This window comes from Mauremys mutica, chromosome 2 (assembly GCF_020497125.1).
Source record: "Mauremys mutica isolate MM-2020 ecotype Southern chromosome 2, ASM2049712v1, whole genome shotgun sequence".
Classification (NCBI taxonomy): Eukaryota; Metazoa; Chordata; order Testudines; family Geoemydidae; genus Mauremys; species Mauremys mutica.
The window spans coordinates 63,686,399-63,704,208 of NC_059073.1; the positions used below are offsets into that span (position 1 = coordinate 63,686,399).

The following is a 17,810-nucleotide window of genomic DNA, read 5'->3' on the forward strand; positions in this document are numbered from 1 at the left end:
GATGAAAGGTTGCTAGGCATACATTACCTTTTCAAATACTTTGCCACAATGCGTAGTGCGTGGACAGCCCAGACATCACTGATAGGGTTGCTGCCTTGGTAAGCAGGCCGGTTGATTGGATTTGAAGGGCAGGGGCTGCGCATCTTGTAAGGAAGAGCAGTGTACGCTTCCAGTGCGTGGCTAAAAGGAAGAAATACTTGAAAACGGAAAGGTTCCATTTTTCTCCTATACACAATCTGTCCTGCAAGGGATTTGGCATTTTACAAGCTCAGTTCCATGGAACAACATTGAGCTCCTGCAAAAGGGGCATTCCCTTCTTACAGGAGAGGCGAGATTTAAGGACTTCAGGACTATCATTACCTTCTTTTAAAGGCTGACCTTAAAAAACTGGGAGTATGATAGTCAAGAATACTGGATGGACAAGTCTCCTAGGTATGGCAGTCATGAAACGTAAGCATTATTTACATTTTAACCAATCAAAAAGCATTTAAAGACAAACCATTTAGAGCTTAAAAAAATAAATAACTAAACTCCATTAAAAATAATGAATTTTTCCAGACACTATAGTCAGCTAATAGTTTGAGAAATACGACAAATATAACTTTCAATACATTTGTCATCCTATTTTAACATGCTATTTCCTTAAGGTGTGTCTGCATAAACAAGCAGCCATATCAATGAATCCAATCTTCTGCATATCTTCTGCAGTTAAAATACTTAATCTATGATTGTTCCAATGTATCTTTCAAAACTTTGAAGGATTTTTGTGCTAAGCAACATAATAAAAGCACTGGTTTGGAGCAGATATAATGCAAACTGGCCCAGTCTTGTGAGTTGAGGGAGATTGAGACCTTGTCTGCAGCGCTCAGCACCTCACAGACTTCCACAGAAAGCTTTGTCAATGTGCTTCAGTCCTGACCTCTAAAGTCCCTGCTATTCTAGTCTCTGCTCATGAGAAGCAGATGACTGTCAGACAGCCTAAATTAGGTTTGCCATGTGTTGCCTGTGCTCCAGCAAAGCATTTAAACCTTCAAAACTGGCCTCAACAATTCACACTTCTGATAGTTGGTATTTTGGTCCATGCATCCAATGTACATTTCATCTTATACAACTGAGTTGAGGCACTTGGATTTGTTTCAAAGGGTGAGAAGGACCGAGGGGAATGGTGCACTGAAGAAACAGGAAGGTGGGACTGAGACAGACTGAAAACGGACATGTTAGGGAAAATGGTCTTTTTCTCCCTCTAAAGTACCGTATTTGTTTTTCTAAGTTAAAATGACTCCTCCCCGCAAATCCAGCACCCCACATAGACTACTTACCAAAGCACATCAAAGCCACTGTTGGCCACTACTCGCTCTGGCATATGGATTGTATGCAAAGGATCAATCATACCCAATGTGGGCTTAATGGCTCTAGAAGCAATGCCTAAAAACATGTGAATTATAAAAGAGTGTTAATAAAAAGGATTGTTGTCAATAAACAGCACAGAAGAGAGAGTCTTAATCCTCAAATTGTAAAAGAAAAGTTAAAGTCTCAGGACAAGTGATTGCCATTAATAATAAAAGAAGGAAAGAGAGAGCCTGAAATGCATATGCATCTAAATTCTGTTGAGAAAACTGACCAAGATTCTGAAAAATATTCACTTTATCAGTCTTAAAGACAATCTTTCTGGGGTCTGAATTACACAGGTAATGGGACAGGTTTTTCACCTCTAAATCAACTATTCAAATCCATCTTAGGAAGGTCGGTTGCTGAAGGGCGCTACTAAATGCTGGCTGATGAAGACCCTAAAGTGAAATGAGCTTATGCTCTTCATCTTGTTCCAGGTTTCTACATCCCCAAAAAGTGCACCCTCACTGGCCGACTCAGCAGAAGGGTGAAGATACAAAGACTGAATGGACACAGAAATTGAATTATCCACTCAGCCCTACAGTGATCCATATTTTCCATCCTAGCATAGGAGAAGGAGGAGACTGTCAACCAGCAGAAACAGAAATTGATTCCTTCCACACAAAGAAGTCAGACTTGGTGGAAAATAATTCAGATGCTGATTTACCAATCGTTTCTGCACACCTGTACAAGGATTGCAGATCTCGAACCCAGGTCTGCAGCCAACACCCAGCAGCTCACTGCTACCAGCAAGGAATGTGGGCTGGTGGACTCCAGCTCACCAGAGACACTACCCACAAAGCTCCTGATTGGAGGAGACATCTGTCCTCTGTGATTGGCTCAAACTCACTATTTAATCCAGACAGAGGCCTAAGATGTTGTATGAGCAACTAAGTGAATCCCTGGCTGACTTCTACATTGGACCCTGCCCTCTCACTTGAATCCTGATCCCTGCCTTGTTCCTGCCCTCCTGACTTTCCAGATCCCTGCTTCTGAGCCCCCACCCCCAACTATTGACTCTGACCCGTGGCCTGACTCCTGACTGTTTTCAGCTCCAACCCCTTGCTCCCAACTCAGGCTTCAACCACTAGTCCTGACCACCACCGCTGCTCTAACCACTAGAACTGACCGCCTACATCCCAGTCTTTGACAATCTACTTATTAGAACCCCTTTACTATCCCCAGCTAATGTGGGAACTTTGCCTTTATTTCTGATTTGTCTCATTTATTGGCTTTGGTCAGGGTTACTAGCCCCCGCAATCCAGCTGACTTTGCATGCACAAATAAAAATCCGAGGGCACAGGATGGTTATCAACTGGAAACTTGTAGTTTTTCTATGAGCTTAAGGGGTCTGCTATACTGGAGACTAGAATGTTTCCTGCAGCATGGAGCCTGCGTGAGTGGTGACCCTTGCCTGGAGTGAATTCCCCAGGGCAACCCTTTGCCTCAGCTGGAAACCCTCCATAATGCCCCAGCAGCTCCATTGTCAAAGTGATTGTGGAATGGCCCAAGCCACACTGCTTTTTAACCTAATTGCTCACAAGTAAGCAGCCATCAGACAAGCAGAAGGAAAATTTGGTTCATTTTCTAGAATGAATTGATGTTTTGCTGCATTTGGTATCTGTGTCTTGATACTTTCGTGATGGCTCTTTAGACATGCTAATAATAATACTTACATGCTTTAGACTGACTGAAATCACAACTAATCTGAGTTAAAACTCCTTAATCTTCTCTATTGCAACATACATGGTACATTAAAGCCACCCAATGTTAAAAGACCACAGCAAAATCTCAGACTAGCTATAAAGTTTAAAGATGACATTTTAGCCTGAATCCTATTTTCTAGGGATGAAAAGGTCAAAGGAAGATAGCGTCACTTTCTTTTGCTGCACTGCAGGCATGAGGTCCCGAGAAGTCAGGAAAACAAACATTTGGACCCAACTATACAACAAAGAACTAGGGGTCTTAAAAACAGGAAGACCAAAAAAAAGGAAATAAGGAACAGATGGCTGAACCCAAACATAAGCAGAATTTTCCTGTGCACTTAACATATTCCACCAAAGATTTTACTTTCCCATTATGCCTTCAAATCATGAGCTGCTGTATTATATATGTGTCAATGGTTTATTCCCTACTTTGAACTTTAGCATTCACAAGATGGGGACCTGCATGGACTCCTCTAAACTAAAATCCTAGTTTAGATCTGGTAAACGCTGCCACCAGCCAAGTTTTTAGTGTCTGGCACACTCCCTGTTCCCCCAAAACTTTCCCTGGGAACATAGATCCAAACTCCTTGAATCTCAACACAAAGGAGAATAAACCATTCCCCTCCACCTTCTTCCCCCCTCCCCTAGCCGTTAGGAGAGACCAATACAGATTCAAACTCCTTGAATCAAAACAAAGAGGGATTCACTTTTCCCCCCTCCCCTTCCCCTGAAAATCCAAACAAGGGAAGAAATCAATCAAGTTCTAAAAAGAAAAGATTTTATTAAAGAAAGAAAAAAGTACACTCTCTCTGTATCACCAAGATGGAAAATATACAGGGTCTAGCTATAAACCTGGAGAGACTTCCCCCCGCTCCTTTCTCAGAATAATCAAAGTAACAGCAAACAGAAATAAAGATATTTCTTCAGCAAACACACAAGTGCAAATGTAGAAATCAATTATAAGACTAAACCGCCTTCTAATACTCACTAAACTGAACAGAAGAAAATACTTCAGGAAACCTTGGAGAACTTGAAGAATATGTCTGGCCTCTCTTAAATCCAAAGAGAGAACGGCAAATCAAACAAAGGACACAGACAAAGCCTTCCCTCCCCAGAGATTTGAAATTATCTTGTCCCTTGATTGGTCCTCTGGTTAGGTGTTCATCAGGTTACTGCTTGTTAACCCTTTACAGGTAAAAGAGACCTTAACCCTTAACTAACTGTCCTATGACAATATGCATTTCATTGCTAACATCCTTTAAAATTTCATTCAAGAGAGAAAGCTTTAATCTGCTGAGATTTGTCTGTAGCTGTTGAATACAGTGACATGAGACAGCTGACATTACAGAAGGTGTTTCTTTATCTTATAGCAGAGGAAAATGATGCAAGTTTGGAAAAGAGTCTAGATAAGTAACAGACAAAGTCTTACCAGTTTTTACTTTTAGTTCTTTGTAATCAAAAATGGCAATGCCAGTGGTTTCACTTCCAGTTCCAGCTGTTGTGGGAACTTAAAAAGAAGAACAAACAATTGTAATAATGCAACAAAAAAACGTTACTCACCTGTCACCAGAGTTTTTGGAAATGGACTCTGCACAGTCACGCTCTTTGGATATGCTGACAGCGCAACTGATAGCACAATGGGAGCATCCCAGGAGTAGGAACGTGCACTCAAAGAAGATAGTATTTTAAGTTTAAACTTAGCATAAAACAAAGCACAATGTTATATAAAGAGTAGCACAGCATTTTTATCAACTTTAGAAATGGCTTTTCTAGCATAGGCGCAGTCCAGGATTATTACATATTTGTATTGTGGTAGCATCCAAAAGCCATAAAGAGTTTTGTGGCCCCATAGTGCTATGTGCTGTACAAAGGCATAGCAAGACAAGGGATGCTATGGACCCTTTAAATTACAATTAACTTCTACTGCTGTGCATCCAACCTTAAACCAGGTTGTATTCATCCCTGGTGGAAGCAAATGAACATTTTGTTAATAAAAGCAGCTCTCTTACATTTGGAAGCTGGAACAATGATGATTTGGGCTTAATGTGCCTCGGTTTGTATATTTAAGCAGCTTTTAAACTTTACTAATCACCATTCTTTGTTAATCGTCCACCTCGTGGGATCAATTGCACATGGTTTAATAAGTGTGAAAGAAAGGGAGGGCTGTTTGAAATGGAAGATAATAAAAGTGGTATGAACAAAGAAATGTGTCAATTACTAAGAGATGATTCAAGCCCATTAAAGTCAACAAGAGTTTTTCCATCACTTCAATGGGTTTTGGATCAAGCCCTAAAACCAGAATGTAATAGGTAATGAACTGGTTAGATAAACGTATCACCAATTATCGTATTTGGGACTAGGTAGGTCAATGCTAATAAAATGCTGATATACTGAACCCTTAAAACACACCGTGATCAAAAACGGAAAGAAAACACTGTCCAATTACATAAGCAATAAAATGCATTCCTTATAGCATAAGGATTATATAGTTACTAGTGGGCGGTACAGATCAGAGTATTTTATATTCCTCCCATCACGATGTACTTTGGTTTGGTATTGTATACCAGACCTAGATCTATTAACTGGTTCCAATGGATCAGACAGAAGCAGTCATTTTATCCTCTGACCCCCCGAAAGGAGTAAAATAACTAACTCAAAGACGAGCAGCTGGTGAAGAAGATGATCCCATTCCCATTTAAATCAATGGCAAAACTTCAATTGAATTCAACTGGAGCAGAAGCAGGCCCAAGGGTAGGGTTAAATGGTCAAAGGTAAACTTACTTCAAGAGGAAGACCTTACACAGAACCTTGAAGGAAGAAAAAAAAACAAAAAACACACCACACTTCTGCTTCTTTACCTGCAATGAATGGCTTGAGAGGCACAGTAACAGACTTTCCTTTTCCAATGGGAGCATTGACGTAATCTAAGAAATCCGATTCAGGACTGGATGAATACAGGTTGGCAGCTTTACAAGTGTCTATTACAGAACCACCGCCCACAGCAACATAGGCATCAAACTCCCCCTTTTTAGCAAATGTGATGGCATCTATGAAACTTAAAAGGAAGAGAAGATTTTGTCACTAATCATGCAATTTACAAACTTCTGCAAACACTGTTAAGCTCAATGTACATGTCATTGACACATCAGAGGCATTATGGGTACGTCTACACTGCAAAAAAACCCCAAAAACGCTGCAGCAGCAAGTTTCAGAGCCCAAGTGAACTGACTCAGGCTCATGCTATGGGGCTAAAACTAGCAGTGAAAGTAGACATTTGAGTTCAGGCTGGAGCCCAGGCTCCGAGACCCTCCCTTCTCCCCAGGTTTCACAGCCCAGGCTCCAGCCTGAGTGTCTACACTGCTATTTTTAACCCTGCAGCGTGAGCCCCCTGAGCTTCTGTCAGTTGACCTGGGCTCTGAGACTCACTGCTGGGGGTTCTTTTTTGCAATACTGATGCACCAAAAGATACTACAGTGATATGTATAAGAACCTAAATAGATACTTTGAGAATAGAAGCTTACAGAAACATATAAAAAAACCAACAACAGTACCTCTGATCCGTTGGCTCCACTCGGACATCATCATACATTTGAAAAGTGATTCTATTTTTTGTCAAGGAATTCAATACTGCTTTTACTGGAGGGAGCTGGCAGAGGTTCTTATCTGTCATCACACAAACTTTTCTAGCACCCAGATTCTGCAGGTCCTACAATATCAATTAAAAATAAAGTCTGAAATCTAGAACTGCATTATTTAAACCCCAATCCAATTAAACTGAATTATTTGATACAAAATACTAAATTTGTAATAAGGTCTTTCATCACAAATGTATATAACAGCTATACAGTAAAATAAAATGTTTCACACATGCATATACGGTTATAGAAAAAGATGTAGTTTAAAACATAACTCAAGCACATAGAATTGAGGACACATGCAAGATAACGGAAGTACACTAGTAGCTGCCCCCATGAATGAATAGCCAGCAAGCCAAAGCCACATAGGTGCTAGTCAAGTTTATAGAAAAAAAAATCATCTTCGATTTCAATCAGTATTTTACAATTACATTTATTTACACAGCCCAGGAGGTCTAAGAGGGCAACACCAGAGAATTGATCTAGCCTAGATTTTCAAAGAATGCCTATAAACCAAGTACCTAAAGCCCAGATTAAGCAGAGTATGTGCCTAACTGTAAAAGCTAATTTTTCTGACATAATGTGAACAAAGTGGACCAGTTCATCTGGGTCTATGAATTGAAGCTAGGTCTCCTATATGGCAGTAACTTTGCATTGCAGCATTAGTGAAGAAGTGTGTCACATTGCTCAGCACTGTGTGATCATGTATTTGAAGATCCTATTACAACACATACCTGCAAGGGGGCCAAGTTAAGGTTGCTATGAAGACTAACACTTGACTTTCCTTAATTCTACAAAATTAAAATCTGAAAAATTTAACACTGCATTGATAAAATATAGCTCACTGTATGCAATTTTTTTTAAAATAAGTGATTGGAAAGAATGTGAAGATAGAATACCAGCTCAGCCTTCACTACAATAATTACTGCTATAGAATTCTATCATCTACATAAATTCTGAAGTTTTTACTGATCATGGTACAGTAGTCAGTCCTCAATACTATTGTCCAATGACAGCAGCTATATTTAACTTATTCTTGCTATGTACAAAACAATTTCATTTACAGTGTTTACATTGAAATTAAAACTGGCAATGCATAAGTGCCAAGAAGGGGTAATAACTGCAGAACCTGATAACAAAGACGGTGCAAAACACAAGAAGTTAATCATGACACTGGACTCATCCTACACCATTGATAGCAAGGTGGGGGGAAAGCCCTGACTTCAGTGGCACAGGATCAGAGCTCAAGGTGAACAAAAATTAAGGGCCCCAATCAATGCCCAATAAAGTTAATGGAAACTCTCCCATCACTTCCATGAGCAGTGGCTTAGGTCTTAAGTGACTGAGGTCTTGACGTTAAGGCTGAGCTGGGATTCAGGAGATCCGAGTTAATTCTCCATCTCTCGTTGAGACTTCCTGTGTGACACTGGACAAGTCAATTCAATTGCCTGACAATGTGCAAAGTTGATGTAAAATGCTACTATTCTGATTTGATGGTATTTTACAACCATTTTACAATATTGCAAATGGGCAACAAACAATCAGGCCCATTATATCTAAGCCTTGGTTTTTCCATCTATAATACGGCTTGATAACACTTCCTTTTTCCTCCACTGTGTCTGTCTTCTCTATTAGATTGTAAACTTTTTGGAGCAAGGAATGTCTCTCACTACAAGTATATACTACATCTAGCACAACAGAGCCCTAATCTTTATTAAATAATTCTTAATGTTAAGGAATCTAATCTAGGGGCAAATGGAAATTTTGCTCTGAATCTAAAAGGAAAGGCAGGGCTATGTACTGTGCTAACAGGTGAATATGGCTTTTTCTGTCACTGGCAGTACTCTAGTGGCCTGTTTCCCCTACCCCTGGCAAGTGCAACTGATACCAATTCCCGTAATATATCCCATCTAGAATGTGTTTATACATCTCTTATTATTTGAGTTTGACACACCATTAACTTCAAGATTATATAAAATCTTCTGCAGGTGACAAACTGAAAAGTTCAAGAGAATTGTTGTAGGGGAAGTGTATTCAGCAGGCTTACCCTGAGCAGGAACTCCACACACTAGAGGGTATACACACTTAGTATGCAGTGTTTAGTATGGTCTCACCGTCTTTCCCTTTAGGTTCCTTTTTCACATGTGCATTGTATATTCAAATAGCTTCATAAACACCTAATCAGAGAAATACATGTGCTACATTTTTTTATATTAAAAATGTATTTTTCTCTTGGTCTGGAAAGCTGAGAAATATTTTTAAATCTCCTATTTATTGTTTTTAAAAGGTTTCCAAAATTTCACTTAGGCTGAAGACTGGGAATTTTCAGCCCAAAAAAGTTTTTTTTTTTTCTTTTTAATCATTAAGAACAACAGAGTATATGGGTTAAGAATGAAAGTTTCAATACTATTATCTAGGCGCTATGGCAAGACAAATAATAATTAATGATACCACCACACTTGTATTTACTACTACATATTGTGTAATTGAGTTGAGTTGAATTGATATTGAGTTGCATATGTGTAACTCATATTATAACTATTTGTTACAAAAAAGTATATTTTCAGTTCCATATACAGGATATTTAGTCTTAAGTCTTTTAAATTTGATGTACAATACAAACATTTCTGTAATCAGCTAAAATTAATGTCAGTTGCTGGCAAGTATCATCATTTCATTGGAAAGTAACATTTCATAGGTGAAAGATGTACCAGATAAGAGCTTACCATGCCTACTTCTTTAGTAACACCTTCTCCATATCTGATATTTGACACAGCCATCTACAAAAATAATTAAAGAATAGTTGTTTTAGAAATATAACTACACGGAACTCAATCCAAATGCTTCAATTGTGAATACACCATTTTAATAATTGAAATATCTTTCTTAAAAGGCCACACTGCATATAACATACCAAATCTTCTCTCTAAATGGAAATATACATATTTATTAAATCTACCTCAAAAGCATAGTCTGTTCTCCTCAAAGCAGCATGTTCAGGAGCTGGAATGGAAATTAAATAATAGCATTAGCAGGAAATTTGATATGTAAAACAAATCTTCATTACTATTTACAGTTTCAGCTAAGGAACTCCCTGGCTTTAAAATGTGATTTTTAAAAAATGTGTTTACATATTGCTCCTTGTTTGACTTTTATATCTCCGTTTTGTTTGGGATTTCCTTGTTTTGGGTCTGATTTTTCCAACCTTTACTCATGCTGAACACTGGCTCAGACCACTACTGATCCTGCAAACCTATCCATAAGTAGTCCCATTGACGGGCTAGTTTGATATACGTTGACATAATTGAATAAGAGTGGAATTTTAAAAAGAAGTTAGTTCTTTGTTCTTACATGCTCTGAATAAATTATCAGCAATTTTGCATGTATTTATAGCTAAAATATTTGCTAAGAATCTCAAAAGATGAAAGATTGATTTCAAATGATAATACAGACTCCAATATTTGCACAGCACTTAGATTCCATGACATGTGTGTTATATCCAGATCTAGGAGATAGGTATACATTGGCCTCCAGGGCAATATTCATTACATATAACACAACACATATTTGGGTAAAAGGCACTATTTGTACACAAGAAACTGAAGAAAGATTGGTGTCAGGATTTACAATGGCCCCTTGCTCTGAACTAGTATGGAAATCCTACACTTTCAGTCATCTCATCTCCCCATTGCCAAATCTTTCTCGTACAAGCTATGGAAAGATCGGCATACTCACAAGTTTGCCACAAAATTGAATAAAGAGAGTATCAGAGAGACAAAAACCAAAACAAGATAAAATATTCTGCCCTCCCAGCAAAAGATCAAGTCATTCCATATGTATGGTATATGAAGTGGAAACTTACTATTTGGATTCAGATCCAATGAATGAAGCCATGATAATGAGCCTACAAGTGCTTTGTGTTGCATTAGAGTGCTGATCCACAGGAACAACACAAACATTAGGATCCCTTTATGTGCGCTCTATTCAAGCTCAGGCCTGCTACAATCAGTTGGTCCATTACTGCCCCTTGCCAGGCTGTACACGTTTGACCTTTCCTAGTGTTGGAGTCTGTTGCTGTTTCAGTAATTAATTTGTCAGTCTGAGGACGAGGACAAGCCCCTTACATCCATTTCCTTTTGATGGTAAAATAGAAGTTCTGCTCTTGTATTCTTTGGTACAGCTTAACTTTCGTTAAGGACTTTATCGTGCCATAAAAACTGTATTGCTTCTGCAGAACACTGGCATGAAACAGACATTTTTCAGACAGAAGTTGCTATTAAGTCATTCCCCACTTTTTAGAGATCTATAGAACTGATAATAGCCTTGCTACTCTGTATCATCAATTTTTGCTGTAGACTGTAGAGTATACAGGTGGGATTCCTACATCATGTAAACTTCATCTTCACTCAGACCTGTCTTGAATTAACTCAATAGGGCACCAAACAGTTAGTCAGGAGACCTCAGATCTACTTCCAGCTCTCCCATTTTCTTGCTGTGTGACGTTGGGCAAATAAATTTACCCTCTTGGTGCTTCAGTTTCCCCATCTGCAAAATGGTGATGGTAATGCCTATGCATCTTTGTAAAGCTCTTGGAGATCTCTGACTGAAGTGAATTGTATAAGTGTTAAATACACCACTACCCCAATATAACGCTGTCCTCAGGAGCCAAAAAAATCTAACCCGTTATAGATGAACCCGCGTTATATCGAACTTGCTTTGATCCACTGGAGTGCGCAGTCCCGCCCCCCGGAGCGCTGCTTTACCGCATTATATCCGAATTTCCAGAGCCCCAATCCTGCAACTATGTGTACCTGAGAAAGCACTTTCCATGTAAAACTCCATGGCACAAGGATCTGCTCTATTGAAACTAGGGTGACCAGACAGCAAATGTGAAAAATAAGGACAGGGAGTAGGGGGTAATAGGAGCCTATATAAGAAAAAGACCCAAAAATTGGGACTGTTCCTATAAAATTGAGACATCTGGTCACCCTAATTGAATCTGATTGCAAGATCAACAAGGCCTAACACTGGAGATGAAGAGTTAAAGAGGCAGGTTCAAATTTTCATAAGTGGCTAATGACTTTGAATGGCTCAATTTTTGAGAACCCAGCTTGAGTTACCTAACCCTTGACCCTAGCTCTAAATTGACCCATTCAAAATCACTAACCACTTATGAAAATTTAGGCTATAGTTTTAATTTCTATTTATAAAACAAGTCTATTCCAGTCTCTTGGCATATTTCCAAGATTTTAAAAACAAACTTACAGGATGTATTCAATGATTATGAAAGGACTCTTCATATATAAAAATGATGAAAGCAGATTTAATACTTATAGAATTAAAAGTGAAATTATATATATATTTATTTATTTATTTTGTATCTGTAATGTTTATAATGTTCCTTTATACATGATTGGGGAAAATATCCAATTTCATATTAAAATTAGAGCTGTAAATTAATCAGTTAATGCATGCGATTATCACAAACCAAAATAACTAGATTAAAAAGGTCATTAATTGCAGTTTTAATCGTGCTGTTAAACAATAATAGAATGCCAATTTAAATTTACTATAAATATTTCTGGATGTTTTTCTACATTTTCAAATATATTGATTTCAATTACAACACAGAATACAAATATTCTTCAATTCACCTCATACAAGTCCACTCAGTCCTACTTCTTGTTCAGCCAATCAGTCAAACAAGTTTGTTTACATTTACAGGCGATAATGCTGCCCTCTTCTTATTTACAAGATCACCTGAAAGTGAGAACAGGTACTGTTGTAGCCAGTGTTCCCTCTAATTTTTTACGCCCACATGCAAAATGAGTTTTGATATGTGCACCAAAATGGAGGTGATGTATGGCAAGGGTGGGGCCGAGGGGTTCAGAGTGTGGGAGGGGGCTCAGATGGTGGTGGTGGTGAGGACTCTGGCTGGGAGTGCGGGCTCTGGGGAGGGACAGTGGATAAGGGGTTAGGGGTGCAGGAGGGGGCTCAGAGTTAGGGCAGAGGGATAGAGTGTGGGGGGTGATGGCTCTGGCTGGGGGTGTGGGCTTTGGAGTGGGACCAGGGGCTTGGGATGCAGGCTGCCTCGGGGCTGTGGCAGGGAGAGAGGACTCCCCCCAGCCTTCTCTCGCTGCAGCAGCTCGGGGCCAGGGTGCCTCTCCCCGATTGTGGCAGCTCCGGTGGGGCTGGGCCAGGCCAGGCCAGGGAAGGGGCTCCTCATCCCGCTTGCATGGCCCTTGATAGCCTGTTGCGTGGCCGTGCAGCTTAGAGAGAACTTAGGTTGTAGCCAACGTTGCAAGGTATTTAAATGCCAGATATGCTAAGTATTCATATGCCTCTTCATGCTTCGACTTGTAGGTTCTAAAGTTTTATATTGTTTTATTTTTTAGTGGAGTTATGTAAAAAAAAATTTCTTCATTTGTAAATTGCACTGTCACAATAAAGAGATTGCATTACTATACTTGTATGAGGTGAACTGAAAAATACTATTTCTTTTGTTTACCTTTTTACGGTGCAAATATTTGTAATAAAAAAATAAAGTGAGCACTGTATACTTTGTATACTGTGTTGTAATTGAAATCAATATATTCGAAAGTGTAGAAAAACATCCAAAATAGTTATAATACATTTAAATTGGCATTCATTATTGTTTAACAGTGAGATTAATTGCAACTATTTTTAATCTCATGGTTAATTGTGATTTGAAAAAAATTGTTTGACAGCCCTAATTAAAATGGTTTTTACTTGTCTTTGGTATCGATTACATACATTTTCTAAGTATGCTATATTTATTATCACGTTGCCCTACCTTTGTTGTAACTTTTGTTGAATGCAAGCCTGAATTTGAAAAAGTGAAAATGCAGAATCATTTGGGACACACACATTAAGGATAATCTTACCTTGAGAGTAAGTGTGGGAATGAGCGGGACACTGGCATCTAATTAAACGAAAAAGAAATATCTGTTTAAAAAAGAAATAGGAAAGCAAGGACTTTAACAAGTCTACATCTAAGAGCAATTGTCATGTCTTGTAAGTAATTTATCTTGCCACCATATCTCACAAGATTTGTCACAAACAGAGACTGCCATCTAGTGTTCCACATAGGTAACAATGTTTCTTTATTACACAAATGCTGAATTGTTAGACCCTAATTTAAATGTGCAGGATAGAAGACTCTGGAGATCTGTGGTTGGCGGCCCATACCCCGATTGGGGTGACGGGCATGAGTGAGTGAGTGAGTGCAGCTTAGGTCTGATTTTGGTGCAGTTTAAATGAGTTCCTCAAACCATCTGTTGCTTAAATTGTACTAAGAGAATAGGTGCCTATGGAAACACCAGAGAACATCCCTAAAGTAGAGATAACACTTCCCTACCTCACAGGAGTGCTGTGAAGAGGAGTTAATATAGTCAAGGTGTTCAGAGTACATAGTGATAGAGGCCACAGAAGAGGCTAAATAGGCAGATTACTAGAGGGGTGAGGATCCCAGGGAAGAAGAATCACTCCACTGGAGGGTGAGGAAGATGTGATGATAGTAGCATGAAATTTGCATTAAGCAAAAGCTCCTTGTGTTGTACTGATGGAGCCCTAAGGAGATGGGTGCGGAGCAGCCCTGCACTTCTGTTGGGCTGCTGTGCAGCAGCCACAAGGCATAGTTAGGTCCGAGTACTGTGAAAGAAGATGAGGAAGTTACTGCTGCTAGTTCTGGGGACAAGAAGGGTATCCCCTATCCAGGGCCGGCGCTTCCATTAGGCAATCCTAGGCGGTCGCCTAGGGTGCCAGGATTCGGGGGGTGGCATTTTGTGCACTCCCCATGGGGCGCACAGGAGCTTCCGGTTCCGCTCCCGTCGCGCCGCTGAAGAAGGACCTGCTGCCAACGTGCCGCGGAAAACTGGCAGGCAATTGAGCAGCTCAATGGCTGCCGCTGTCGCCTGTGGCATTTCGGCGGAGGGTCCTTCTTTGGCGGCGTGATGGGAGTGGAACCGGAAGCTCCCGCGTGCCCCGTGGGGAGCGCACAAAATGCTGCCCCCCGAATTCTGCCTAGGGCGCCAGAAACCCTGGCGCCGCTCCTGCCCCTATCTGAAGATTTTAAATGATAAAAAGATACCTTTCCAAAGCTCTAGGTGCTCTAATGATTAATTAGACAGTACACTGATTTTGATTACACTCAGTTTTAAGAGTGGCCAACTATACTGAGACCATCACTGCCAGTGTCAATTAGAGGTGATGGTTTTTGTGATGCACACAACTGGGAAATATATGGTTTCAGCTATCACTTACCATTTCACTACTACTGCATTTACAAAAGAAAAATAATCATAGTATGTCCAATATTGGGTTGCTTGCCCTTCTCCAGATCAAATACGTGGTCTTAAAAAAAATGCAGACAGTGGTACATAGAGGTTGGATAATCTGCACTGAGGAGTCTGGCTATTAGCCAGAATGGGCAGGGATGGTGTGTCCCTATCCTATGCTTGCCAGAAGCTGGGAATGGGCGACAAGGCATGGATCATTTGATTACCCGTTCTGTTCATTCCCTCTGAAGCAGCTGCATTGGCCACTGTCAGAAGACAGGATACTGGGCTAGATGGACCTAGTATGGCCATTCTTATGTACTTTGGCCCAAATCTACACTTGTTTAAACTACTGAGAGGCAGTCAGAATGGACAGATGTATGATTAGATTTGCTCACCCTGGCCTTTTTTCAGGTGATTTTGAATTAGTAGTTTGTAACAGCATGTTTGAAAGCCTTCATATGACACCCCTGCATTTTGCTACTTTGACACATGCAGTGCACAGGCTAATCCCAGCAGCAAGGCCTGAGCACAAGGTTTTGAGGTGGATGAGAGATATGATGCAGATTTGGATTAAACAGCAAGACTAGTCCATTGAGAGCACCATCACACAGTGAAAGACTTTCTTCCTTTCCTGCAGCAAGGGTACCTGCTCCTGCCCCTTCACTGCAATAGGCATAAAGAGAAAAGGCAGCTGAGGAGTAGTGATTTCCCAGGGCAGGACAGAGGAGGCAGACAGTTTGCTGGACGTGGGGGTGGGAATCTTCTCCTATACATTCACGCTGCTCCCAGAAAATACACTACAAAAGGAACAAGTTTCTAAATTGCACACAGTCCTGCCTCTGTGGAGCTTGCAGATCTATGAAATGTGTTGCTTGCAACAACATTCTCTGTCTCTTACTAAAGAGGCTCCCAAAGTTGACTTATCAGCAGTCTCACGTCACGTACCCTTCCTTCCTTCCCTCCCTCCCCCCAAGCCCGGCAGGCCCAGGGGATCAGGGAAGGGGACGGTGGCAAGCCCAGAGACAAACACTCACGCTGCGCGCTGCAGCTGCCTTAGCAAGTGAGCGACTCTCTCCCGTCCTCCTGCCATCGCGGCGGCTGCTGGGGGATGGCAGGGCACCAGCAGGGCCTGCCGGGAAAGCGAGCGGCAGCAGCTCAGCTGCACACAACATGCATGGGAGAGCGAGGGGGCGGGCGGGACTGCAAGTTATTTGCTGAACTCTCTCCCCTCCCCTTTCTGTGGGCTTCTCCTGCTGCATCTGGCCGCCACATGACAAAGTCGGCTGCAGGGACACGGGCTAGCTGGATCGCTTTGAACGCCCGCCTTTGGCTACCTGGTCCATTTGAGCTAATCACTGATCTATGTATTTGGCTATACCAGGGGTTTTAAGCCCTTTCTCATTTGTGGACACCTTTAAAAAAAAAAATCAAAATAGAGGTGCAGATCCCTTTGGAAATCTTAAGTCTGCAGCCCCTCATGTGTCCACAGACCAGAGGCTGAAAACCACTGGTGTTTACTACTGGCTTGTTCACCCAGCAGAATAGGGTACTTACAAAATTTCAACAAGTTTATAGTGTTATAAGACTGTCCATAAAACAATTTCAGTGGTGGATAGGTCCTTAAATTTTGTTTGTTTCAGTGTTATAAAAGGATGGGAGAGGTCCTGAAGCTACCAAAAATGTTTTAAGTAATTTATGGACAGCCCCTATCTGAGAAAAATCTCTCCCCCAAACAGAATCCTTAGTTTTTCCTGCACACCTCTGCCTCACTTATTGTTCATTTCATAATGAATCAGGCATCTGGTGATGCTGTAATTAAAGTTTTGATTTTTCCCCTCTAAAACCTGCCTATACAAACTCAAATTATCAAAAATGGGCCCCAATCCTGCAGAAACTGAAAGTATATCCATAACTCTAGGCATTAGTTCTACTGACTTCAATTTAGCACATACATACCTATTGGGTTCCGGAAGCCCACCCACTGCTAAAGGATCCCCCTCCCTCAGCCTCAGGGGAGGATCTATAGGACCTCAAAACCCAACTGAGTTCAGGGGACAACTAATAAAAGAACAGGGACAGGAGTGCGGTCAGAGGGTCAAAAGAAGGGAGCCTGACGGGGACACCGAGCAGAGAACCCCGGGCAGCGCCCACTGCTCCTCGAAGGCGTCAAGGGAGCCGGTAGACGCCGCCCAGAGGAACTATGCCTGGATACGTGAATGGACAGAGGATCAGAAACAAGCCCCACAGTCACAGGGGTCTCCACTGGCCAACCTCCTCTCCCCGGTTGTGTAGATGGCCGTTTTAACCAGGGCTAGGAGGAGGTTGACCAGGAGGTCCCGTGACTTTGTGGGGCCACGGATAGGGAATGCATAGACGAGGTGTAGCACATACATATGCAGGCTTGAGGCCTTAGACTGCTATGAGGCAGAAAGCAGTTTTTAAAAATAGGTCTCTCTTCCTTCCATAATGAGATTAGTCAGAGGGAAAATTTAAAAGCCAATGTAAAAGACAAATAGCAATCTCCCAGTTTAGGAGACTGACCTGAACAGTGAAAGAGTGCCAATTACTTAGTTCAAAATGTGGACTAATAAATTTTTAAAACCATGGGTCGTATTTGAATGCAGACAGTAAGTGGAGAGAGATCCCTAGACAAAAAGTGAGATGTACTTTAGAAATAAAGGCATCCCAGAAATGCAATATTAATATTAAATCAACACACATCAATTTGATTAGTCCAGGTGACAGAGCCTACAATTAATTTTTTTAAAATAGGTATGTTC

The 17,810-nt window shown here is 40.8% G+C and overlaps 1 protein-coding gene across 3 annotated transcripts in view; it reads right to left on the minus strand.

The window, feature by feature from the left end:
• ADHFE1 (alcohol dehydrogenase iron containing 1) overlaps positions 1-16,158 on the minus strand; it is a 33,843-nt gene extending 17,685 nt beyond the window's left edge. For 2 of the 3 annotated variants that reach the window (XM_045007929.1, XR_006577483.1), the window contains exons 1-9: positions 16,065-16,158; positions 13,636-13,673; positions 9,690-9,733; positions 9,457-9,510; positions 6,647-6,801; positions 5,954-6,150; positions 4,525-4,602; positions 1,320-1,425; positions 28-180 (exon numbers count right to left, since the gene is read on the minus strand). In XM_045007929.1, coding sequence (XP_044863864.1) covers positions 28-180; positions 1,320-1,425; positions 4,525-4,602; positions 5,954-6,150; positions 6,647-6,801; positions 9,457-9,510; positions 9,690-9,733; positions 13,636-13,673; positions 16,065-16,120 — 881 coding nt within the window. In that variant the 5' untranslated portion in view covers positions 16,121-16,158. Of the gene's footprint in view, positions 1-27; positions 181-1,319; positions 1,426-4,524; positions 4,603-5,953; positions 6,151-6,646; positions 6,802-9,456; positions 9,511-9,689; positions 9,734-13,635; positions 13,697-16,064 lie in introns of all 3 variants that reach the window. The other variant, XM_045007930.1, reaches the window with a different exon arrangement.
• Between the last annotated feature and the right edge of the window lie 1,652 nt (positions 16,159-17,810).